The sequence below is a fragment of the Schistocerca americana genome, chromosome 1 (genome assembly GCF_021461395.2).
Source record: "Schistocerca americana isolate TAMUIC-IGC-003095 chromosome 1, iqSchAmer2.1, whole genome shotgun sequence".
In the NCBI taxonomy this organism is placed as follows: domain Eukaryota; kingdom Metazoa; phylum Arthropoda; class Insecta; order Orthoptera; family Acrididae; genus Schistocerca; species Schistocerca americana.
Window position 1 is genome coordinate 273,032,731 of NC_060119.1, and position 27,092 is coordinate 273,059,822.

At 44.1% G+C, this 27,092-nt stretch overlaps 1 protein-coding gene across 1 annotated transcript in view; it reads left to right on the forward strand.

The window, feature by feature from the left end:
* LOC124621966 (potassium channel subfamily T member 2) overlaps positions 1 to 27,092 on the forward strand; it is a 700,004-nt gene that overhangs the window by 54,935 nt on the left and 617,977 nt on the right. The window contains exon 2 of the mRNA XM_047147499.1: positions 8,302 to 8,401. Coding sequence (XP_047003455.1) covers positions 8,349 to 8,401 — 53 coding nt within the window. The 5' untranslated portion in view covers positions 8,302 to 8,348. The remainder of the gene's footprint in view (positions 1 to 8,301; positions 8,402 to 27,092) is intronic.

Consider the following 27,092-nt stretch of genomic DNA (forward strand, 5'->3'; position numbering starts at 1 on the left):
GGGGGGGGGGGGGGGAGGGAGGGAGGGATCCACTGGGGGCCGAATCGCACAATAACCCTCGGTTCGGTGTGGAGTGGCGGCGGTATGAGTGGACTGCTGTAGCATGTTGGGGGGGGGGGGGTTGTGTACCACTACGGGCTACAGCGGGGACGAAGCCTCTTCGTCGTTTCTATGTCCCCAGTTCCATATAATACAATGCAGTGACAGCACCGTCCGTGCACTGCCCTATTATTTGTTGTGTATGCGACACTACCGCTATCTTTATATGTGCATATACATATCCCATGACGTTGCACCTTAGTGTCTAACGAGCACAGGCATTCATAAGCAGATCAAGGCGTCACGACCTTTCCTGAGAAAGGGTTTGCAGGATAACATCGCTGTACAACAATAGCTGAAGTAAACACTTCCAGACAATATTAATTTGGCTTGTCATCTATTCTGATTACGTTACGATTAAATTGTATCTTTATTCCGTAATTTTAAAATTCGGAATTACCTCGAAAGTAACACTTTCACTACACTAGCTGTTATTTTAAGCATTTCATGTGGCGAAATTCATGTCCTTTGTACTACACTGGCCTCAACTACGTATTTCCCAGTGGTGTCTTTACCTTATTCCGTGTGGGCAAGGTGGGGCTTTGCGTTACACTGAAATAAATATATAATGGATAGATGAGCAACATTAGGTGCGTAATAACTGATTGCAAAATAGACTGACGAATACTCAATGTTCATATTTATTACTGCTGTTGCACGTTATAAACGGAACCCCTTACGGATGCAGCATGTCAAAATTACGTCAGGAAATTTACCCGCGTCGAAGCATTGAAAAAGGCGACTATCGCATCACACACGCTAACTTTACAAGGAAAATTAATGACTGAAATGAACACAGCCCTTGTTCTACCAGGCCTACTCGCGTTCTCAAACGGTTTCAAGAAACACGTGCATACAAAACAACAAGAATTGCAAGGTTTTAAAAAACTTCCTGTTGAGCCTATACTGCTTGAACGTAGATTGCGGGACTCAAATAGAACCCTTACACTATGGAAGTGCTGATGCATAGGCATTTCTCCCTCTCTTACACAGTTTGGCTCTGATCTTTCCGAAGTAAACCTCCATCCTACCTTTGGCTGTTCGCTTTAACAAATTTTAGAAAATCCTACTGAACTAACATTATATCGTAATGCAGCCGATTAGAAAGTAACAAAATGAGAAAGAGGCATCAACTTCCTGCATGATATTTGCAAACAAAAGTCAACCCACCAGGCTCTGCCCAAGACATATGAGGGGAGTAACCGCCACCTGACTTTCCCATCAGAAGACTCAGTGCGCCAGTACACCAATAATCTATTAACCACAATCTAAGAGAGATGGAAATTCGTCGAGCTTCAAGTTGTGCACGATGGAACAATGTGAAGATGACTTAAGGAAGCAAGATTAAAACAGACTTCTTTCAACTTACTTCTGTGGCACTTGCTTGCTGATTTTATTACGTTGAGCTTAAACTTGGCGTTTATAACAATGGAATGGAATGAATTAATTGCCACATTCCTTTGTATTAGACACATCTTACAACTACCCAGGCGATTATGCTAAACCATCCAACCAATTCACGGATCCTAGGTCAACCGTTACTGATCCCTCTGTTTATAAAATCATTGTATGAGTTCGAATTTAAATTGTGGTCAGATAAAATTTTAAGCAGTTGTCTGCAATGAAAGATGTATTAATTTGCTAAACTATGACACTATGCAACGAAGAAGTTTCGAACTGTTGATACCATAGCTCTCTGAACACAGCTTGTCGAAGGAAACTTTCGATTCTAAAGGCCTCCGCTGCCGCGGAGAAACGCCAGCTTGCGTTACACACGGGAGCCGTACACTGTTAATGGGTTCTTCCTGTACGGTCTACCATGCTTGGAACAGGTGGCGACGCCGCAGCTCGTAAAAGCAGCGAACGTCGGGGCACACACTGCCAGATTTACGCCCCAGGTGTGGTTGGGTTCACTCGTAAACGTGCACGCAACACATGTGAATTTATAACAGTCACCGGTCCGTGTGACCTCTCGGCATGGGATAAAGTACGGCTTCCAGTGAAATACTAGGCACACGTAGAACCGTAATCGTTTTCACGAAATGTGAACGAGACATGGTGCACCACACCTACTCCTCGTATAAGAAGACAAATCTCGATAAACGGCTTAATTCCCCGCTTTATTGGTCCGCTACCGCTGACAGTTTCTATCCCCACCTGCTGATAATACTTGTACCGGTGGTCATTGTGCCAGTGCCCGCATGCAGTTACCTGCGGGTTTAAGACGCAATGAAAATGAATGCTGCAAAACTAGCTGCAAAAGGTAACACATTTCTTATTTTTAATATTTTACGAAACAGGCCTGTTTCGGTTTCTTGTCATTATCAATTGATCTGTTGAGGTAACATTGGTAAGATTATCTATACGAAAATCTTGTCCCATTTATGTTTAGATTTGCATTGGTACTTAAGTGTAGTTGGAAGTGACGTTCATATTGCACCTATATTAATTTTTTTCTGTCATGGTGAGAATAACACTTTTTGTAGTTATGACACGCAAAAATATACGTTTTTGTCAGATATTCTGACAGTTCAATTTTGACCGTTCTTTACTACGACGCTATATGTTTACAATACATGTGCGTTTTGTACAATATTGCAGTGCCTGTCTTGTTCAGAAGTACTTTCCTTCGGACACGCATGCAAGTCCGAAGGAACAGGCATTGTGACAGTTACAGCCATTATGAAATAGTCTACATGAAATGTATTCGCAGATGCAAATATGGACAACCTGAATAATGTAATTACGACAGTGAGATCACGTGGTTGACGACATATGGAACTTGGCTCTCGCCGCGAAACGTGCTCGGATAGGCCAATGATAAGACGACCGCTCGCTATAAGGGGGAGATTGGGTTCGAGTTCCAGTCTGGAACAAAATTTTTACTGTCGTCATTCCATTATACAACTGATGGTTGTCCATATTCGTAACTGCGAGTACGTTTGACGTATCTGTGTATTTTGCACCCCATCACTCTCAAATTGAGAGTAAATTCGACTTGTTCTTTTGCATCTTCATTGCTCAATGTAATCTGTAACACGTAGTTGGTGGGTAGCATATACACAAAAAAGGATGATTTTTCACATGGTTTCATTGTCCACACATCGGCCTTGCTGCGCTGTGCACATATATCTTTAACAAATGCAACCTGCACACATTCCATCGTAACGCACTTTCACCCCTTACTTCTTTGTACATGGACGTCCATTTCACTCTCCTTAACAATCACTCCACAAAAACGTGGTATTTGTGAGTCCTCGACTCACTGTGCCAGCAAAGTACCCATAGGGGATGTTTCCACCGTGCGCAATTCGTACTGGCCATCAAGTTCGGGGTAGCACTGCTATCTCGTAAAGCAGAGGTCGTGGTATTGGGTTCCGTCTTATGCATGGGTGCAAGTTTTAAATGTGCCGTTGCTGTTATCTACATCAACATATATACTCCACTAGCCACCAAGCGGAGTTTGGCGGAGGACACTATTCGCGCCAAAGTCATATTCCCACCCCCTCTGTTCCACTCGCGGATCGCGCGGGGGAAAAACGACTGTCTAAAAGACTCAGTACGAGCTCTAATTTCACTTACCTTTGAATGGTGATCGTTGCGAGATTTGAAAGTTGGTCGTAATAATATATGCTCTAAATCCTCGGTGAAAATCGGGTTTTGGAATTTAGTGAGCAGCTCCATCCGTTTAGCGCGTCGTCTATCTGCAAGTGTGTCCCACTTCAAATTTCTATTATATTTGTAAAGCTCTTGCGATGGCTAAATGTACCAGTCACGAATCTTGCCGCTCTTCTTTGGACCTTCTCAGTCTCTTGAATCAGACCCAACTGGTGAGGGTCCCATACAGACGAACAATACTCTTAAGATTGGACGAACTAAAGTATTGTCTTTGCGACTGTGAAGCGGCTGACCGAAATCAGTTGAAAGTGAACAATCTGCCAATGAGCACACAAGAACTGTGTGATCACCCGAAGCAAGTTTTCACTAGGAGCAGGAGATTGTTACTTACGAAGACTTTGTCAAGTCTCATGGCTGGATCTACTCCGTCGCCCAACACTCACAGAAAAGTTTTGTGTTTGTATGACTTCCTTGCCATATGCAGATATTACAAATAAATTCGATACACTCTGAGAGAAAAATGACTGAAAGACTTACATTATTAGAGCATACGTTCTATGTATTCAAGAGCCGTATATATAGATCGGTAAGGTTCCTCAGTCTGCAGTTAACATAACGACAATAACTGTAGACGACACAAATGCAAAAGCAGTGGTAGGACATTTCCAGAAATATGGTCAAGCAACAAAAATATCCCAACTTTGAGACACACACGCTGTATCAGTAACTCGAAAGTCCTCATATCGTAAACTAACACTAAGGAGCATTTACGTGGAATATTCTCACAACATTGAACCGTTCGTCACCACGCACAGATTTCGTCTTATATGATAGCAGTGGATGCTAATGCAAAATCTGTACTGTGACACAGATAGTCGTGATATTTAGATTCAATTGATGACGGAGGAATATGGGACAGGGACACATTGGCCATAATTTTAAAAAGACTAACTGTAAAGAAATGAAATGCAATAACTGACCCTCAAATACCAGAAGATGCTGACTACAGCGTAGACTAAATGACTCAGACGGTTGTAACATACAAAACGTACAAAATGTGGCCATTCCAGTAGAGAAAATGGCTAGACATTGTGATGCTCCATAGAGCTCAATGTTTGCAAGTCTGACAACAACTGCACATATTTTATCACAGGTCTTTAGATCACGACTATAGACAGTTATTGTGTGTATCAGCGAAAACAGAATACCGGTCTCTCATAGATATCACGAGGAAAAACCATTTAAGACAATACATTCAAAGGGAACTCGCATAGAATATTAAAAGAGGAAGTAAAAACACCAATTGTGCTACCTACATTTCGTAAATAGGACCAGACTGTTACTAGAGAATGGAGAGATTCCGCTATAAACTTGCTGAAGTCGCGTCTTCCAGAAGGTAATAGCGAAAATGATAACGATCGTCAAAGAGAGTCACGATAAATTATGTACGCCTCACACAAAAGTCCAAGTGTCGTTCTGTCAGTTGCACAAGTAGAAGTTGCAGTTGTTAACACTGACATAAATAATGGATAAACTCCCGTACCGCGTTACATTCATAACGAAACACTGAAAGTAGCAAAGAACAAAATTCTTCCATTCCTTACATACCTACTGAAGGCAAGAATTCCATTAGTGTGGAAGTATGCAGCGAGCTATGGTGGTTGAGAACAGCAAAGATAGAGATCCAGTGGTTCCTAAGAGCTACAGACCTATTTGCGTTTTAACACCTTGGGTAATGTGCAGAAGCACAGTCCCACAGGGAGCTAAGCGGCGGCAGAAGCAATTCAGCTTCGGAAAGGGCAGATCAAATTGTGATCTCAACCATTTGGACAACTGTAGCAGCAAGTATTTGCAATTTCAGACATTTTTGACAGTTTGGGATGGCTCTTGATATTGGCCCGCCTGAAGCAAAAACAATTTCCAAAAATATTCATACTAGTCCTTACTAGATTTCTGTGAATGTCACGCTGTGGAGTGGGGCACAACATCAGATTAAGCAGTGAGAAGAATCACTAACGATTGTTCACAGGGATCTAACACTCCTGTGGCTAAGCCATACCTCAACAATATACTTTCTTCCGGGAGTGGTAGCCTCGCGAGATACGCGGGAGAAATTCTGCGAAGTTTGGCATACGTGGTATTGCGGGAAGTAAGCCTGCAAGGCAGCCGGCCGCTGTGGCTGAGCGGTTCTAGGAGCTTCAGTCTGGAACGGCGCGTCTGCTACGGTCGCAGGTTCGAATCCTGCCTCGTGCATGGATGTGTGTGATGTCCTTAGGTTAGATAGGTTTAAGTAGTTCAAAGTTCTAGGGGACTGATGACCTCAGATGTTAAGTCCCATAGTGCTCAGAGCGATTTGAACCATTTAAGCCTGTAAGGGCGGATCGTGAGTCACACACGGATGCTCAGTCGGTAGAGCACTTGCCACGGAAGGCATTGGTCCCGGATTCGAGTCCAAGGATCGGGTCACGGTCCGACATAGTTTTAATCTGCCAGTAAGTTTCAAATCAGTGCACACCTGCAGAGTGAAAATTTGTTCTGGAACAAATTCCCCACGCTGTGGGTATGCCATACCTCCCCTGTATCCTTTTTTTTCAGGAATGCTAGTTTCGCAGCGTATGTAACTGAACTTCTCTGAAGTTTGGAAAGTAAGAGATGAGATTCTGACGGAAGTAAATCTGTGAGGGCGGATCGTGAGCCGTGCTTGGACATCTCAGTCGGTCGAGCACTTCCCTTGAAAGACAAAGAGCCCACATTCGAGCGAGCGAGCGATTTGGCACAGTGGTTAGCACAGTGGACTCGTATTCGGGAGAACGACGGTTAAATATGCGTCCGACCATCCAGTTTCAGATTTCCCATGATTTCCCTAAATCGCTCTTGCAAATGCTGTGATGGTTCCTTTGAGAGGGTACGCCCGATTTCCTTCCCCATCCTTGAACCATTTCGAGCTTCAGCTACATCTGTAATGACCTCGTTGTCGAAGGGACGTTGTAACCCTGATTTTCTTTCATTCTTCAAGTCCCATTCCGGCACGCATTTTTAATCTGCCAGGACATTTATTTCAGAAGTCTCACTGACCAAGCGTTCCCCTTTCTTTTGCATCTTCACGATTCACGCTGTGTGGACGCTCCCGTCTTCAAAGATACTAAGAGCGTTGTTCACAGATCTGCATGTGTACCATTACTGAGGCATCGTGTTGCACTTCGACTGTCCCTCTAAACACCAGATCTTTGTCCCATAGAAAATGCCTAAGGCAGTTTCAACCGCTTGTGTAACGAAATCGACATCATCGCAATTTGGTAGCTCTGTGGGACCTAATTGTCAATAATAGGCTACAGCTGGATACGACGTACCTGAGTAAACTTGTGGACGATCTTCTTCACCGACGCGAGGTCGTTATGAACTCTATAGGCGGAGTTAGGCACTGTTATCGAGATTTCACGCAGAGGTGACTAACTTTTTTCCGGTGTGTTTATGAAGTCCTTACTAAATAATTGTAATAAAGAACGGACTTAAGCAGGGAGATGCCCTGTCTCCAATACTTTTTAATTTAGTCCTAGAATATATTGTACGAATGGCAGCAGATAATTCACAGGGTGTGGAGTTAAATGGAAATATTAAGATATTAGGGTATGCAGATGATCTAAACATCATTAGCGATAGGATAGAATCTGTAACAGCAAATACGAATGCATTAATCAAGGCTAGTGAAGATGTAGATCTAAGGATAACTGAAGACAAAACTAAATACCTGGTTACTACTAGAATGCCAACAGCAATAGATCAGGAAATTTTGAGAGTTGGAGACATTCAATTTGAAAAAGTGAACACATTTAAGTATCTAGGCGTGGACATCACTTCGAGAAATGAGATTGAATCCGAACTGAAGAAGAGATTACGGGCGAGAAATGCGTTCCCTTTCCCACAGAACAGATTACTTTCATCACGGATAGTGTCTAGGAATTTAAAGATTAGAATATACAAAACTATTATTCTGCCAGTTATGCTGTATGGGTGTGAGACTTGGTCTCTCACTGTGCAAAATGAAAAGCCCAAAGCCGTTTCGAATATTTGAAAACAAAATTATGAGAAAAATTTTCGGAGCAAAAAGGGATGACATTAGCGGAGAGTGGTGAAAACTGCATAACGAAGAGGTTCACGAACTCGATTCAAGCCCTGACATAATCAGTAGTATTAAATCACGTAGGCTGCGATGGGCGAGTCACGTAGCTCGAATGGATGAGGACAGGGCAGCGCGCAGAGTACTGATAGGGCACTTTGAGGGAAAATGTCCTGTGGGGAGACCGAGGCGTAGATGGGAGGACAATGTGAAGGCTGATTTGAGGAATCTAGGTATTAAAGGTGAATGGAAGGAAATAGCCCAAGACAGGGACAGATAGCGAAAATATGTTGCTGCGATAATGGACTCTCGAGTCTGGTATGACCAGTGAGTGAGTGCGTGTGAGTGTGAGTTACTAAATAACTCTTTGTGAAATGTTAGCACTTAAAATGGCGTCAAAGTATGAAACAATTTGTGACGTTTGTCGTCGACCTGCTGTGTCACTATCTGCGTGCCGTTTGTTCCAGGCCTGCGCATCAGGATCGCCAACCTGGTGTTCAAGCTGCTCACGTGTATGCTGTACATCGTCAGGGTTATCACCGACAACGACCCGACGCACGCATCATGGTGAGTACCCTACAGCCTTTCTTAATCACTAACGTACGTTTCGCGGTTCACATTATAGGAGGCTATTGTTGTGGCATCAACTTTCGATACCACACTTGTTAGGGGTTGCAGTTATCGACAGTGGCCCGTATTAGTATCGTTGGACCCGCGAGTCGCGACCAGCGCCGCTCCGCGGCTTGTATCAAGTTTCTAGCTAGCTCTCGTCGACTCTTGCTCGGGACGTCAAGTAGTAAAGTAGCAAAGCCTTCAGCTGATAGGAAGCAACCTCTAACAAGGCGCCTAGTAACGTGTGGCCTATGTGAGGCCTCAGTAGCTATCTGTTTATAATTATATGTGTGCAGCCAAGAAGAGTCCTGTACAACCAGTTAAGTACAATATACGAGGGCGGTTCAGAAAGTAACCTCCGATTGGTCACAGTGTGGGTTGTGCGGGGAGTAGCGACGCCATCTGTGCGTTCACGCACTCAACAGGTCAGTCGGCATCAAGCCGTACATTATTTTTTACCAACGATTTCTAATTATTTTAGTCGTTGCAGATCCAGCCCTTGCAGCCAGCATCTTATCGACGTTAATGACAAACCTGCTGCGATTTATATGTTTCTACTTAGCATCGGCCACCAGTCAACTTTGGCGACGACTCATTTGTCGTCATCATAACAATTGTCACACAGAAATATTGCCAATATTACTACAGTTAACTTCATTTTACTATCTCACTGTGTAAGATAATAACGTAGATATCTCCATGGGTGTTAGTTTGGTGCTTTAAAATACGAAGGATGCGTTCTCTTTTTCTCTCCGACGTGCTGTGTTGGGTTTGTAAGGCCTTATTTAGGGATTACCATCTATTTTAAAGAAACAGAGAAAAGACATATGTTACGGACATAGCGAAATATGGAGTACCATAACATAAAACTAGTGCTTTCCAGTTTTGAAGGAACGAGGAAAGAGATTATGGTGTCATATTTGCCCCTCAAGGCGTACAGAGCCGAGGTGTGTACTGTGTGTGCGATTCCAATCATCTTTAGCTGTAATATACCAGCTTTACCCTACTTAAACTTTTGTTCAGACAACGCCAAATTCGAGTTGGACTACTCCATAGCAACACAATGAATATCAAATTGTTTTAAGGCCTGAAACAATAAACCAACTAAACTGGTCAATCCACCATCCGTTTTGGCGCCGGGGACTGTGCAGCAGCTATCAGGAAACCGCAGCGGAATGTGGTCAGAGACCGTTACATAAAACCGAGCGAGGTGGCGCGGTGATCAGCACTATGGGGCTTAACATCTGAGGTCATCAGTCCCCTAGAACTTAGAACTACTTAAACCTAATTAACCTAAGGACACTACACACAAACATGCCCGAGGCAGGATTCGAACCTGCGACCGTAGCGGTCGCGTGGATCCAGACTGAAGCGCCTAGAACCGCTCGGCCACACCGGCCGGCGGTGGTCAGCACACTGGACTCGCATTCCGTAAGACGACGGTTCAAACCAGCGTCTGGCCATCCCGATTTAGGTTTTCCGTGACTTCCCAAAATCGCTGTAGGCAAATGCCGGGGTAATTTCTTTGAAAGGGCACGGTTGATTTCCTTCTCCGTGCTTGACACAACCCGAACTTGTGCTCCGTCTCTGATGCCGATGGAACGCTAAACACTAATCTCCTCCTCCACCTCCTCCTCCTGCTCCTCCTCCTCCGTTATTTAAAATTCCATTTATTTCATTAAGCGTTCAAAATGCCCTCCCTCATCTGCAATACACGTTTGCAGTCGCTAATTTCAAGGAAATTGGAAATTTGTGGTAAATTCCTATGGGACCAAACTGCTGAGGTCATCGGTCCCTAGGCTTACACACTACTTAATGTAACTGAAACTAACTTACGATAAGGACAACACACAGACCCATGCAGGACTCGACGGGGGACGGGGAGGGGGGGGGGGGGTGCTGCGCGAACTGTGGCAAGGCGCCCCAGACCGCGCGGGAACTCCGCCCAGCAAAAGTGTACCTCTGGTGTAATTGCAAGAACTTCCGGTCACACTGAAGAGATTCCTTCGATATCATTGCACATGCTGGATGAATGCGATGTTTTAACGGCTGCTGGGTTATCGGAACTAGTGCATGGACATCACCTTTCAGTTTACCTCACAGAAAAAAAGTCCATGGACATCAAATGAGGATAACGCACAACCCAACTGATAACGCCGTCACGACAGAATTCACTACATCTGCTGCAGTACTGCTGGTCGATATTCTGGTAAAGTTGACTACGAAGTCTTTGGCGACGGAGTCCTTGCATTAAAACAAAAAGTTCTCGGTTTACTTGCCGCGTAAAATTTGGATAAAATCCCGAGCTTTCGATGACTACCTCCATCATCTTCGTCAGGGGTAAAACTGTCGTGGACCAGTGAGGCTTCCGCTTTTGGTAAAGAAAGAGCACAGAGAGAGACTTCTTACATTCCTCGCAGTTCTCCGCCATAGAGTCCGACACCTCCGAAGGCGCCGTTTTCACCGTGACGTCATCCAGCCAATGAGAAGCCGTCCACTGCTTATAAAAGCGGAAGCCTCACCAGTCCACGACAGTCAGTTTTACCCCTCACGAAGATGACGGAGGTAGTCATCGAAAGCTTGGGATTTTATCCAAATTTGACGCGGCAAGTAAACCGTGAACTTTTTATACTGGTGAAGTTACACATGATACGGATGGACACGGTTTCCGCTCAAAATACAGCCAGAGGCACTTTAGCAACAACTGTCGGAGCATTTATTATGTTCCCCCTCCTCGCTACAGTTTTGCTACTTACTTACTTCTGTAGTAGTCCAACCCCCTTGCATATTCGTCAAAACAGTCGTTAGAGTTGGAACTCACATGAGAGTTTTTTGCTCTCAGACAGTTTAGTACTCTCAGATAGAACTCTCAAAATTTTTTACACTAGGGGTGAATTTTCGCTGATAGTTACTGTCTGATAATTCCTTGTGAGTGTTTTCTGTAAGTATTTGAGACTCTGGCGACAGCAGAAGCGTTTACACACTGCAGGGTGAAAACGTTTATCAGAGCGCAGAGGTCACTCTCCGAAACATTTCTCTGTCGCAGTTCTGTACGTGCCAACGGCCTTGCCGCAGTGTTAACACCGGTTCCCGTTAGATTACCGATGTTAAGCTCTGTCGAGCTGGGCTAGCACTTGGATGGGTGACCATCCGGTCTGCCTGGCGCTGTTGGCAAGCGGGGTGCACTCAGCCCTTGTGAGGCAAACTGAGGAGCTACTTGATTGAGAAGTAGCGGCTCGGGTCTCGGAAACTGACATACGGCCGTGATAGCGGTGTGCTGACCACATCCATATCCGCATCCAGTGACGCCTATGGGCTGAGGATGACACGGCGGCCGTTCGGTACCGTTGGGCCTTCATGGCCTGTTCGGGAGGAGTTAAGTTTTTTATTTCTGTACGTGAAAGAAGTTGCGATGGAAGAGCGGTGGGCTGTGGTTGCACATTTAATGCTTTCAATGTCAAAGAACGTAAACGATCGTGTTAGTGTAGGGTAGAAGACCGAATCAGCCGGAGAGTGATTTTGGAGCATTCAGTAATTCAATTGGAGAGCTTCTGATGGAAAATACGCAACAATATAGAAATTTTACGAGAATGAATGCGACGGACATGTAAAAAGTGCTCTTCATAATTGGATCTAAAATTGTCAATCTAGCTATTCTAGTAGTGTTCAAGACTGGCTGCTTGTCTGTCTGTTTCTAGCATCAGTAACGTTTATTCTATTTAATATTTGGTAAACTAACAATTGCGATGAAATCGCATTACACCGGTTTCACTTTGACACCCGTAGACGTTCGAACGTCAAAGATGGAGGATATCTGATAAATGAAGCATTTACAGACATATATTTATTTGAATGATATTACTGTTTTGACTTAAGAAACGACTTGTAAAATCCTAAACGTCCGTTCTGCAACGTTCGATATAATACTGTAGTTAATATACACCACGTCATTTAAAATTATAGATACAGCTGTGTTGCAAGAAAATGATTACTTTCAAACATAACTTTACTTGTTTCTCAGTCTTCATTAATCTGCGTTATAAAAGAACTTTGCCTAATTCTTTGAATCGTGGATATTCTGATCGATTTCTTCCACGAAGATATTAAAAACAGTAACCATTTCAGCGAACAAAATTCGCCTCTTATCTCAGTTCATGGAATCTAGTAACTGTGCAATCCATAACGCTGGTCTTTCCTCGTACAAACTAATGAAATGCCCAACTTCGTTCCGAGTCCACTTCTTGGCAGTTTTCGTCATTATTTTTTTGCCGACACATCGTTGACATTCACTCACAGCGGTTTATCATTGTAACAGTAATCTAATCTGTTCCAACAATGTCGGTACACACTTCGTTGCGTTGTCGATGGAGCACAGTGAGTAGTACCCTTGTTCAAGCACAGTAATAGGTCTCCGGTGTTCTACGCCCCATTTTGTTACCCATCACGGCAAGCCATCCTGGGCTTACATTTCAGCAAGATAATGCCAGCACGCACACAGCGAGAGTTTCAACTGCTTGTTTTCGTGCTTGCAATATCCTACCTTGGCCAGCAACTTTGCAGGATCTCTCCTTGTCTTAGAAAGTTTGGAAAATTATGGGCAGGCCCCTCTAACCATCTCGGAATTAGGACGATCTAATACCCTAATTGAACAGAATTTAGCATGATATCTCTCAGAATGTTCCAACAACTCTGTTAATCAGTGCCAAGCCGAATATCTGCATGCTTAAGTGCTGGAGGTGGAGCAGTGAGTTGTTTACTTTCTTGAACAAAATAAATCAACCAGTTTTTCTGAAATTGCAATAATTCGTTTATCTGTAGGTATACATAAGATCTACCGTTTTCTGCCCCCCTTCAGATAATCCCTTCGTGGTGGGTATTTTTTTTCTTAGAGTATATTTGAGAGCATCTGCTTTGCTCCGTCATCTTTTATATCTTATCAATACTGGCATCACCATTACCGCGTATTGGGCTTTGTAACAAATCTCTGACGAGACAACCAGTCGTATGCCGAACGAATATCCAATACCTGGTCCGTAATCTACGGCACTGCGGAGACTGCAGAGAGATTTCACGTAGTCCATGTTCCCGCGCCGCGCGGCACTATCTTCCTGGCGTCACACGGTCTTCTGGCCAGTTGTCGCCAGCTGTATATATTGCGCAGGCCACGGCAGGGCTCGCTGCTCGCGCGCTGCGTCCGCGCCCTCGCGGTAATTCGGTCAAGGCCAGTGAAAGGCGCAGCACGCGACCGACACGTGGCCCGCCCACGTGGATCGTCTGCCCACGCCGCTGCACCGAGCCGATTCGTATCTGCCGCGCGCCTCGCTCTCGCACACACGCTCTCTTTCTACGAAGGCATCGCCACTTGTAGCACGTAGTCACCATTCTGTTCAAACGCTTTACCAATTGTAACGGATTACTGAGCCATTAGGATAAAATTTAACGTGACCGTAATCCAACAGAATAAAATTCAATTAGACATGCAGTCACAATCAACTATGAGCAAGTATTAATAAACAGCCGGTGTTATCGTAAAAACAGTGATTATTTAAGAAACGTTAACCCTGCAGTGATTTCAATAAGATGATAACTAACACTTAGTTAAGAAAACAATTTCAACCGCTTGGCAAGTAACATTCCATCACAATAGCATTAGCCAGTATACCTTTCACTTATTCAAAGAGGTTTGCTTGTAACAATTCAGAAAACATTTGAACTTTTAATTATTTAAAAAGGGGTGGTACGTAACACGTGATTGAAAACAACAGCCAAAATGCCCTGTATTTATTCCGGCAACACTTATTTGAGGAACAGTATGCTGAGTGACAGAACGGGAATGCGCTGAGCAGAACAACAACTGAACACTCTCTGAATCGAGGTAGTTCAGGGCAGAGAGATTAGCACGCGGTATTGAGTGATCTTGTGAAGAGATAACGGTAAAGATATCTCGAAAATGAGACACAGCCATCAGTTTTAACACCTCAGAAATGTAACGCCTATTGTAAAAATCAAAGGCAATGTCAACCACAGGTAGTTAGGTTGTGCATCCACGATACCCCATAGATTGTTCGTGGAGCAGCGCCCGTATGGCAAATAAAAATGTAATTTGGCAGTGTTCCATCTTCTTGAACCCTCCACACACACACACACACACACACACGCGCACGCACACACACACACACACACGCACGCACGGATACGTCTATTGATAGTATACACTGAGGAAAAGCCTTGGGATACCAATTAATATGGTGTCGGACCCCCTATAGCCCGGCGTAGTGCTGCAGCTCGACATGGCATGGAGTTAACAAAAAATGTTCAAATGTGTGTGAAATCTTATGGGACTTAACTGCTAAGCTCATCAGTCCCTAAGCTTACGCACTACTTAACCTAAATTATCCTAAGGACAAACACACACACCCATGCCCGAGGGAGGACTCGAACCTCCGCCGGGACCAGCCGCATGGACTTAACAAGTCGTTGGTAGTCGCCTGCAGAAGTACTGAGCCATGCTGCCTCTATAGCCTGCCAGAGCAGAATTTTATGCACGAACTGATCTCTCGATTATGTCCCATAAATGTCAATGGGATTCGTGTCGGGGGATGTGGATAGACAAATAATCAGCTTGAATTGTCCAGACAAGTCGCTGCCAAGTGTGACCGGGTGCATGGCTCATTGTCGTCCATTATAACTCCATAGTTGTTTGGGTGCATGAAATCCATGAATGGCTGCAAATGGTCTCCAGTTAGCCGGACATAACCATTTCCGGTCAATGATCGGTTCAGTTGGACCAGAAGGCGTGGTCCATTCCATTTAAACACAGCCCTCACCATTATGAAGCCACCATCAACTTGCTCAGTCCCTTGTTGACAACTTGGGTCCATGGCTTCGTGCAATCTGTGCTACACTCGAACCGTACCATCAGCTCTTACAAACTGAAATCGTGAGTCACCTGACCAAGCAACAGTTTACCAATCGCTTAGGGTCCTACATATATGGTCAAGAGTCCAGAAGGGGAGTCGCAGGCAATGTCGTGCTGTCAGGAAAGACACTCGCATCGGTCGTCTGCCGACGCCAAATTTCACCACATTGTCCTAACGGATACATTCGTCGTCCGTTCCACATTGATTTCTGCCATTATTTCAGGTAGTGTTGCTTACCTGTTAGCACTGAAAACTCTACAGAAACGCCGCTGCTCTCGGTCGTTACGTGAAGGCCGTCGACCACTATTTTGTCGGTGGTGAGAGGTGATGCCTAAAATTTCGTATTCTCGGCACACTCTTGACTCTCTGGATTTCGGAAGATTGAATTCCTGAACGATTTCCGAAACGGAGCGTGCCATGCGTCTAGTTGCAACTACCATTCCGCCTTCAGATTCTGTTAATTCCCTTCATGCGGCCATCATCATCACGTCGGAAACCTATTCACTTGACTCACCTGAGTACAAATGATAGCTTTGCCAACGCACTGCCCTTTTATACCTTTTCAACTGGATACTGCCGCCATCTGTATATGAGCATATCGCTATTCCATGACTTTTGTCACGTCAATGTAAACCTTTGCCTGAAAAGATGGCGTGGAACCTCAGTGTCGAGTGATGTAGGGCACAACATTGTCAATGCACACCTCTGTCTGCTGCCGATTCATTGTAATACGCAACAAAGTTCCCGGTGGTGGTCGTCCACACCCGGCCGTAGAAGAGCAGAATTCAGCAACAGGTGATAGATATTTCCGATGTACTGTGGAACACCTTCGTTCTCTGCCCAGGCATTAGTGAAAACACCACCTACAGGCCATCAGATGCAGGCTAAATTAGCTGGGCACATACGTGCAGATTTTTGCGACGGCCAACGATCAGTAACTACGCGAATCCTCCTGCGGTTTTCCACGTGATAAGTCTACCTGTTTGCGATATAGCGAAGGAGTCCGCCAGCGACCGTATCGAAAATCTTATACGAGGGGGCCTTCAAGAAGAAAAGCAGCGAATTTTTTTCTCGGCCAGTTTCGATTTAAGAAATTCGGTATTTGTTGTGGACCATCATGAAATATTCCTCTTTCAGTCCCTATAGCACCATGGAGTTCCGATAGGTGAAGGCGCTATAATAACCTTCAAAGTGGCGTCAGTAAAGGGGTGCGCGCAAGCAGAGACCTGTCATTGAGATTCAGTTTCTTTTGGCTGAAAACCAGAACATCGCAAATGTTCAAAGGCACTTGCATAATGTCTAAGGGGATATGATTCTGAACAAAAGCACAGTGAATAGGTAGGGAGGCGTCTGTCACCATGGCAACAAGGTCGCGCAAATCTGCCGCATGCCGGCCGGCCGCACATACCGGTGACTCCTGAAATGTTGGAGCGCGCGACACTCGTTCCAAAGCTGGGGAACTCAAAGTTGTGTGTCCGCTGGATTCCTCGCCGCCTAACAGAAGACTGTAAAAAGGAACGATGGACCATCTTTGCGGAATTGCTTGAGCGTTACGAGGCTGATTGTGACAACTTCTTATCGAACACTGTTACAGGCGATGAAACACGGATTCATCCGATGAAATATGGATTCATCACTTCGAACCGAAAACTAAATGGCAATCCGTGGAGTGACGCCACGCCAAGTCTCCTCCGAAGAAAAGTTTCAAGTCCACACACTTAGCCAGTAAAGTTTTGGCGACGATGTTTCTGAACTTTTAAGGGGGTTATTTGGTTACTCACTTTGATGCCCTTCCTCATAGTGCAATCATCATCTCTGAAGTGTATCGCACTACCCTCAGCGCTCAGGAAATTGAAGAAGTGGCCTCAGCGTGTTCGCTACCACAAAATTGCACACAAACTTCTCCTTCTCCAAGGCGATGCAGGGTCTCTCGTAAGTCTGCGCACCCGAGAGGAGCACACAAACTTTCATTGCACTTTCCTCCTCAACCGCCTTACAGCCCGGATCTCTCACCATCTTGTGTGGCCCAATGAAGGATGCATTCAGCGGGAAGGTAATTGACGTCGGCTCCGACGTCGACCAGTCGAATGGTACCATTCGGGCTTATGCTGCAGAAAGGTGGTGTAAGGCCGTCGTCTTGAACAGAGATTATGCTGAAAATTAGGCTTTTAAACCAAACGATTGGGAAAAGTATGGGGTATTGGAATCCTGAATAAAACCAACCATTTTTAGATAAAGAATGTGTTGCATTTGACGGCCCTTGTACGATTGTACCACGAAAGATCTTGTTTGTGACCTACAAAAATTACAGGAATATAAAGAAAACAGATAATATTCAAATGTGCACCAAAGTGTAATAAAAATGAGCTACAAAATTGGAGATCATATTACAGAAAACGGCTCAGGAAAGCGGAGACCTGTGGAAGAAGCGAAAAAAAAGAAAATGATAAATTGTGTAAATCAATAAAAAGTTTCTTGTGCTATTTTCATTACTGTATTACGGACTGCTATGTTACGTCCATTGTTTTACAGGTATTACGAGTTATTTTTCTTTACGAAGGATCAAGAATGCCCTCTTCCTAGCATTTGAAATCTTCATGGATCGAAGCGAAGTGCCAGCGATTCAGAAAGCCAGTCGTTGTCCTGTGCCTTCTCTCTCTAGCATGCGCATCAGGCAGCAAGTAAACTTAACAGCAAAACTCGCAGCACTAGAAGAAGACAGCTGGGTCGGTAACTGAAATAGTGTGCTTATAACTCAACCAACAACTCGGGAGAAAACTAGGAATCAAAAAATTAATCATCAAGATAAAGTTATCCGTATCAGATGCTCTATATCTATTATACAGTACTAACAAATATGAAGTACACTCATCTAAAAGTGCGCCGAAATTATACTCATTCATTCTTAAGTCGTTCCTCTAGACACCAAATTCAGTGTCTCGGAGACTCTGAACCATTCACGTATCACTAGCATGTTGCCTTTCAGCAATGAAATCCTTCGCCTGTGCCCTGTGGCGTGGCGAGCTTGTACCATAGTCCCAGTCTCCGCAAAAATCACGAAAATCCAGCGATTTACCGGTACCACATACACGATGGCACCCGACTTCCGGGCAGATCTCAGAAGGCTAGATCCCTTGACGTCAGTGGATAACGCTGGCTGGGCCTGAGATCGGCGGATCCGATCCCCTGAAAATATTGGGGAAACACTCTGTCGCAGAAGCTCACCTGTGTGCGACCATCTAACAGTATTCTCGATGTCGTTGCGTTCTCCATGTGGCTATTTGTCTTGCTGCAACCAAGTCCATTTGTTGACTCAAAGTTGAAAAGTGGCAAGCCATTTGGCATGTCCCTTTTTATTTAATATGAGAATTTCACTCTGCTACAAGGATAATCAGCAGGTGGAATATTACAATAATGACTAATAACAGCGAGCTGGAGTGCAGTAACCATAAGTACTGACCTCTATCTAACGTTACATCTTAACTACATTTAACGTGGTGCAGGACTTCTTTTCCTTTGCTTTCTGAGAGTGCTTGGAAACTGGGCGCACGCTGGATCTGGGACAGACAAGGTAGTACCAGACGTAACGGAAAAGCAGTGCCGAGCAGCCAACGGGGACTGGCATTCGCATAAGGCAGGTAGCATAAGGTGTTGTCTCCGTGAAAATTGACAGGAGGTTCACTTCGTATGCTCCATGCAGTGCAGATTTGTAATTTTACCTGCGGTTATTAGACAGTCAGATGCATTTCATGTTTGTGTTCTAATTTAATAAATTAATGTGTTCAATTAAAACTTGTTTCTATTGACACCTAAAATTAATCTCATTTCAGTGTCATCCATTTCTCCAGTTGCATTTAGGATCCACAGCTAGGGCCATAAATTGTTTCTGTTAGTTAATCCATTTGTGCACATTAATGCAGCTTGGTACTTAAAGGCGTGTTCGGCTCTTAATTAATATTCTGGGTCAGGATAACCATCTGAAACATGGCCAGTTATCTGTGCCAATAATAAATGCACAGCCGCTAATACTAGTGTATTGCCTGTTCTTGCACGTCCGCCCCGATAGCTCAATGGTCAGTCTGGCGTTAGCTGCCGCAGCGGTCGCACGCTCCTCAAGTTTGCTCCGTGAACGTTCAGTGTTTACGTCAGTGTTTTCGTGTTTTGTGCTCGTTTATTGACGTTTTGCACGTGAATTAAGCGTTATCAATTGAGCATTTGGTCTTCTTTCGTGTCATCTTTCTACGAAGTGCCGTTGGGATTTCGGCGTTGTCCGAGATTTCTTCGCTGCAGAACACCATGGCAAACTCCGTGAGAAAAAACACCGTGATTTTCACCTTCGACAAGTACACCCGTCGAGTACAGCCCTCTGCACTTGAAATACACGACTGGATTACCGAGGTAATTGGCCTTCATTCTGAATCTGTTCATACCATGCAGCTGGACTCTGATGAATACTGCATTTTTGTAAAGTTTAACGATTCCGCGAGTGTAGACCGCTTTCTGGAAAAATTTGGTTATGAAACGGAATTTATACACCGTGATGGTACTAAAAGTACTGTCAAACTCCGGAATTCCGAGTCTGTAATTAGGAATGTTAGGGTTTTGAATATTCCCATAGAAGTAGACAATTCCAAAATTAAAGATGTCCTTTCAAAGTATGGGGTTGTCAGGCAAATAGTCAACGAAAGGTGGGCTTCGCATTTCAAGCTGCAGTGCTTTAACGGCATTCGCTCCGTGGAGATGGAAGTGAAAGCAAACATTCCCTCCCACATCTTTGTTGACGGGCACAAGGCGCATGTTATGTACTCAGGACAAACCCCTACATGTCATGTATGTAACGAGTCTGGTCACCTCCGTCAGGACTGCCCTCGCCGTGTATTTGTGCTAACAAATAACCTTACGCAACGCCGGAAATTGACACTCAACGATTTGTTGCCAGCCAGTAATATAACAGAGCCAGCGGCGGTCGTGGATCCTGTTACTACCTCTGAAAATGTTGCACTTAATGTTAATGACTTTCCGTCTTTAAAACCTGCATTAACTGCTGAAATTCCGTCCCGTGACAGCGAGATTCCCACAAAAAAGCGTCCTCTAGAGGACACTGAAAGAAATGTTGATGAGGACTCTTCCTGTGAAACACCCGTTGCCAGGAGGCCGAAGCCCAGTCCTGAAAATCTGTTGGAAGTGGAAAAAGGCGATGGAATGAAGGTCGATGTGGCTCCCACTTCCGCACAAGGACTTACACCGCCACGAACAGATAGTGACGCAGCGGGTAGTGATTTTTCACGGAAATGTGACCCTGAGCCTGAGGTCACGGCTGAAATAACCGCATCAAGTGCACAACCCATACAGTGCGAACCGTACGAGGAAGTACCAGGTAAAGAACCTGCTGACTCCGAAGCGCAACGCCGCGCCGAAGGAGGAAATACACAAGCATCACCGCCTCGCCAGCAAAACAACACAACAGACACCACGCAGGAACCAAACATTGACGACTCGCAAGCCACGGCCGTTGCCCCATTTAGCCACCGCCGGCGGCTGCGACAGACACCGGGCCTTGCTGTCACGCGTCATCAAGCGAAAGTCACACCAGAGAAGAAAGACATCAAGAAAAAAAATATCAAATATGAAGTCATCAGGTCCAACACTGACGAGGAGAAAGAGAATGGCCACAGTGACTTATAGCAATGCATTGTCAGGATTTCAGGATACTTTTCTTCTCAAGCTATTTGTTTAAAAGCAGTGCAAATTTTCTAGGCAGTTAGTATATGTAATGGGCACACAGCTTGTAAAGATCGTGCCTTGTAGGGAAGCACGTTTGCTGCTATAATCATACCGAACCTCATCCCAAATAGCTTCTTCCGGTATGTCTGTGCTGCAAGCTTATAGCATTACTACTATTAACATTAATAAAATACAGTCACCCTTGAAATTGGCAGCACTAAAGGAATTCTTGTACCAGTCCGGAACAGATATCGCGTTGCTACAAGAAGTTGCGATAACGGAATTTCGGATCCCAGGCTTTTTTGAAATTGTTAATGTTTCTACGGAAGCCAATATCGGTACAGCCATTCTTATAAGGGAAGGCATTCCGGTGACTGAAATCGAACGACTAGAATCAGGAAGAGCCATAGGCATAAAACTTTTCGATGTGACAGTGATTAACCTTTACGCCCCATCAGGAACTTCCCACAAATTGGATCGTGCGAAGTTTTTTCAAGATGAACTGATTTATTTATTGAGGAAAAATCCGTGTTCTCTTATATTAGGTGGAGATTTTAACTGTGTTTTAAACCAGAAAGATCAACAACCCAACTTCAACTACTCGCCACAGTTAAAAAAATTAGTAAGTGATCTACACCTTAAGGATGTGTGGGAACTTCAGCACCCGACGTCAGTCGGGTTCACGTATATAACCAGCCACTCCCGCAGCAGACTAGATAGAATTTACGTGTCACCAAATTTGCAAAATTATTTATTAAACGTTGAGACTATTCCAGTGTATTTTAGCGATCACAGTACACTTTTAACTTGCTTTAATCTAAGTGTACAACCAACCCGTCGATTCAGAGGCCAATGGAACTTAAATATCTCTGTTTTAACTGACGAAGAACTGGAACAGGAAATAAGGTTTGCGTGGACTATGTGCCTCCGCACAGTAGACAAGCACCCAACAGTCATAGACTGGTGGACAAGGAGGGCTAAACCAAGGCTGCGGAAAGTTGTCATGCAGTATAGTGCAGCCAGGCACAGGGAGTTGAGGAATACAATGGAGTTTTATTATAAAGTTTTAAGAGACTTATATCAACAGGCCCATGATGACGTAATTCGTCTAAATGATATCAAAAAAATAAAAGCCAAGTTATTAAGCATTAAACGGCAACAGATGGAGGGACTCAAAATTAAATCGAAAGCCACATCAGTCGTAGCAGATGAAACAGCTTCTCTGTATCACTTGGTGCGGCATGCTAAAAACAGACGTCAAACTTTAATTGATGAAGTCCAGACGCATACTGGTACGAGGCTCACATGCCAGAAACAAATACTGGACGAAGTCCACAGGTACTATGAAACCTTATATGCCCCTACCACAGTGGAAGATGCAGCTCTCGAGGACTTTCTCAATATTTTAGGTCCACAATTGTCGGGAACAGACAACGCTGACATCCTGTCACCTATTACTAAAGATGAAGCGCATGAGGCAGTGCGTAACTCACCTCTCAACAAATCTCCGGGACTTGATGGCCTCCCTGTGGAGTTTTATGCCCGCTACTGGTCTATAATTGGGGACAAGATCACTTCCATGGCAAATGAGGTCCTGAACGGAAAACCGGTCCCTGCAGAGTTTAAGGAAAGTAAAATAGTACTGATTCCTAAGAGTAAAGGCAAAACCAACTTAAACAATTTTCGGCCTCTTTCGCTACTAAATTCTGATTACAAAATAATTTCGCGTATTATCAACAAAAGACTCTCTGCCTTTTCCAACAAAATATTGAGTCATCACCAATCTTGCTCTCCGACCAGAACGATATTCGAAAGTCTATCTGCATACAGAGACGTCATTGCAATTACCTCAGTGACAAGTATAAAATGTGCTTTAATCTTCATAGATTTCAACAAAGCTTTTGACCGCGTTAGTCATAGATACCTCTTTGCGACGCTGTCAAGAATGGCTTTCCACCCCCAGATTGTGAACATGCTAAGGAATATTGCAACAGGTGTAAATGCGAAAATAGCAATCAATGGCCAAACATCTAAACCCATACAGATAAGGCGAGGGGTTCCACAGGGCAGTCCCTTATCAATGTTTTTATTTTCAGTATCTTTAGAGCCCTTCCTCCGCACTGTCCACGAAAGATTAACAGGCATAACATTGAGTGGTGAGAAAACTGTCATACGAGCTTATGCTGATGACGTGGGCGTTGTAATAAGGAATAAGGAGGAGACAGTTACACTGGAAAGAGAAATCCAAAGATATTGTCTAGCGTCGGGAGCGACAGTAAATGAAAACAAAAGTCAAATATTGAATCTACGGGGCCTAGATCACCTTCGACTGGCATGGGCAAAACAAGACAACAAACATAAAACTTTGGGAATCACCTTAATGGCATGTCCGATGCGGATGGCTGCTTTTAACTGGACGGAAACTAGGAGGAACGTTCATGGTGCTGTAATGGAGAACATCCATCGAACTATGGACCTGGTGCAAAAAGTCAGATTCATCAACTCCTGCGTTTTGTCTAAAGCGTATTTCACTGCGCAGGTATTTCCAATCCCTAAACTAGTAGCGAAAGGGATCATGTCCACTGTTACCAATTATTTATGGAGAGGAGACATATTCAGGGTTGGTGCGACTACGGTTATACTGGATGTCAGAAACGGGGGCCTCGGTTTGGTGCATATTGGCAATAAAGCGTCTGCTCTGTTCCTCAAACGGACTTTCCATATACTCAGAGAACTTCCACAATGTATAACCGCAAAGCTCTTTGAGGCTGTGACACCCCATAGCCTGCAAGCACCGATTGATGTGCGAAGGATTAATGCCCGTCTGCAGTATGTGAGGAACTTTTTCCTCGAAGCAAGTTATCTTAGTGACGAAATCAGAAGCAACACACGTATCACAGCGCGCGACATCATACTTGAAAGGAAGTTAAATGAGGGTAGAAACAAAATTGAAACGAAATTCCCAAATTGTGACTGGAAAGCTGTATGGCGGAACATCAACTATGCCGGGTTATCTACAGACGCTATTTCCGCATGGTACAAAACAGTTAATAATGTCATCAGCACCAACGAGAGACTATATGGGATCGGTTTAAACCAGACACACCTTTGTGGAAAATGCAATCTGGTGGATACACTCAGCCACAGATTCACCTGTCGTGGCAATGTGCATAACTGGAATTGGATCAGGCAACAAATCGCCTTTCTCACCAGATCCTCTACGCAATATATAACGCCGTCGCTCCTCCTGAGACCGGACATGACATACTTTCCGAAATTAAAAACCAACGCCATTAGCTGGTTACTGGGAAAATATGTTAGTTATGTCATCCACACACTTGGGTCGGACAACGAGATAGAATTCCGCGTTTACATGAAGTGTGAATATGCAAAAATCAGCACGTATCGCAACCACAAGAAGCACTATGGCAACATGCTGAAGATCATTTTTGAAAGAATGGGTGTTGGTTAAATATGTGAAACCACTACAACACCTTGAACGAGAACGAACAGAAGAAAAATAAAAGTCACTTGGTTCCTTATTATTATTTACTTTAACCTTGCTTCCGGAACTTCTTTTTTTTTATTTTTTTTTTATGTGTTTAATTGGATTGTATTTAAACTGGTTCATAGTCAAGAAAACTGGTATTAAATATGCTATTATTTTTTATTCAATGGACAGTTTACAAATTAAACAGTGAATTCAACTTTGTAGACAAACCCACTGATTGGGTGACAATAATTTGCACCTAGAATAATCTCAGTTATCTTGAGCAAAGTTTATACTGTAACCACTTTTAAAGTTTGTTTTACCATTATTACTGTATTAGACATATTTAGCATATAAATAGTTTAAAACTGGTTCTTTTTTTAATGTTGCAAATGGTTTAATCATTAATTGTACTGTTGAATACTTGAAATGTATGTTTTAGTAAAATACAATAAAAAAAAAAAAAAATGGTCAGCGTGACGAACTGCCATCCTAAGGGGCCCGGGTTCGATTCCCCGCTGGTTCGGGGATTTTCTCCGCTCAGTGACTGGGTGTTGTGTTTTTTTCATCATTTCATCCCCATCCGGCGCGCAGGTTGCCCAATGTGGCGTCAAATGTAGTAAGACCTGCACCACGGCGGCCGGACATGATCCGTAAGGGGCCTCCCGGCCAATGACGCCAAACACTCATTTCTATTTCCATTGTCATTGCCCGATGCTGTCTGAAACTTGAAATAGGGAAATTTTCCTTGACTTACTACCCCGATGATTCTTTGGTTGGAACCCATTGTGTTATTAATTATGTTGAGCGCCAACATTTTTTCTTTTTTTTCCAAATTTAAGGCAAATGTTAAGATTCTATTTTGCCACCATAAAGTGCAAAATGGTGCTCGTGCGGTTGATGGAGAACAGGGTCTCTTTGATTTGGACCATCTAAGTCCTCCCCAGAGAAATCATGTTTTGGACGTCTTACAGCAGTTTCCTGAAGTTCTTACTCACCGGCTAGAGGTTACGAACCGCGTTAAATATCAGTTTTGATTAACTTATTATGTCCCTCTGAGGCATGCCCCGTATAGGTTGTCACCTTCGAAAATGAACAAACTTCGTCATATTGCTGATCAACTGTTGGAGACTGACGTTATTAGACCATCAATGTCACCTTATGCTTCACCAAATTTTCCTGGCGCCTAAGGCTAGGGGAACAGGGTACCGGCCAGTTGTTTAATGCCGATTTCTTAATCAGAAATTTGTACTTGAATCCGTCCCACTCTCTGCTTTACGTAATTGTTTTTCGTGGTTTTCGGGCATTAAGCTTTTTAGTGTCACTGATTTCAATCAGGAATACTACCAGACACCGTTAGCTGATGTTTCTAAAAGATTCACCGCATTTTGCACCTATTTTAACTTGTATGAGTTTAATCTTATACCTTTTGGCTTCGCTACGTGGGGCGGCAGTATTGTTGCGACTACTTGATTCAGTCCTCGGGGACCTGAAGTTTCCCTTCGTTTATAATTACTTAGACGACATTTTCATACATAGTCAGAGCTTTGAAGAGCACCTGTATCATCTGTCTCAGGTTTTAAGTAGGCTTAAGGAGGCCAGACTCACGGTTAAGCCGTCCAAGGTGAACCATGTCCATAGATTTCATTTTTGGGACACATCGGCTCGAATGCAGGTGTGGCGATTGATCTAACTCAAGCCATTTACGACTTCAAGCCTCTGTGGCCCCACAAACGTCTCCTGTGAGGAAGTTATCACAGCCATCGACAACAGACCGTCTCAAAACACACTCGGGGTTCTGCAAAGTGTGTGATGTGGCTGTAGGATCCTGCACAGTCGAGTGGACAATAAGTCTGTCCTATCGGGCGCCAGTCGTTGCGAACGTTGAGATTTTGCTAGTCGTTGAGTATGGCCTTACTGCTGTCATATTCGCTAGGCAGTCGTGGGATATCGCCAGCACAAGCAGCAATACTGTTGTCTTGTATGACTTATCACGCCGCTGCCAAATTCCGACATGTGTTATGCGTGTCACCTCACACTCAGCCAACACAGAAGTACGATTTCTGAGTGAGATACCTGTTGCGTAATCTTTCCGTTTTATTCAGGATGTAAATGTTGTTACGCCTACTACAGTTCTGTTGGAATACTAATCATTTTTATATCTGCAAATTTCACGTTTGTTACATGCCGCCTTCATGGGTGATGTAATTTTGGCCAGAAAAGTAAATGAACTCCCACTTTTTAGGTATGTGTCGCAATCATGTATCGTAACTCTTAAGTCTTACACTCATCTTGTTACACATAGCCCGTGCCTTGTTTAGTAATATGATGGAGCAATATGAACTCCTCGTTCACATTTGCAGAATGTGTGACTTGCTGCGCTAATCTAGCCTCCGGACTCCTGAGGGAGACTGATACTCTCCCCTCTGGAGCAGCGGGGCAATTCTAGAGGCGACTGGAGAGCCTCTTTCGGCGCACTCGTGTGACACTGAGTTTATTAGATCTCCCCTTC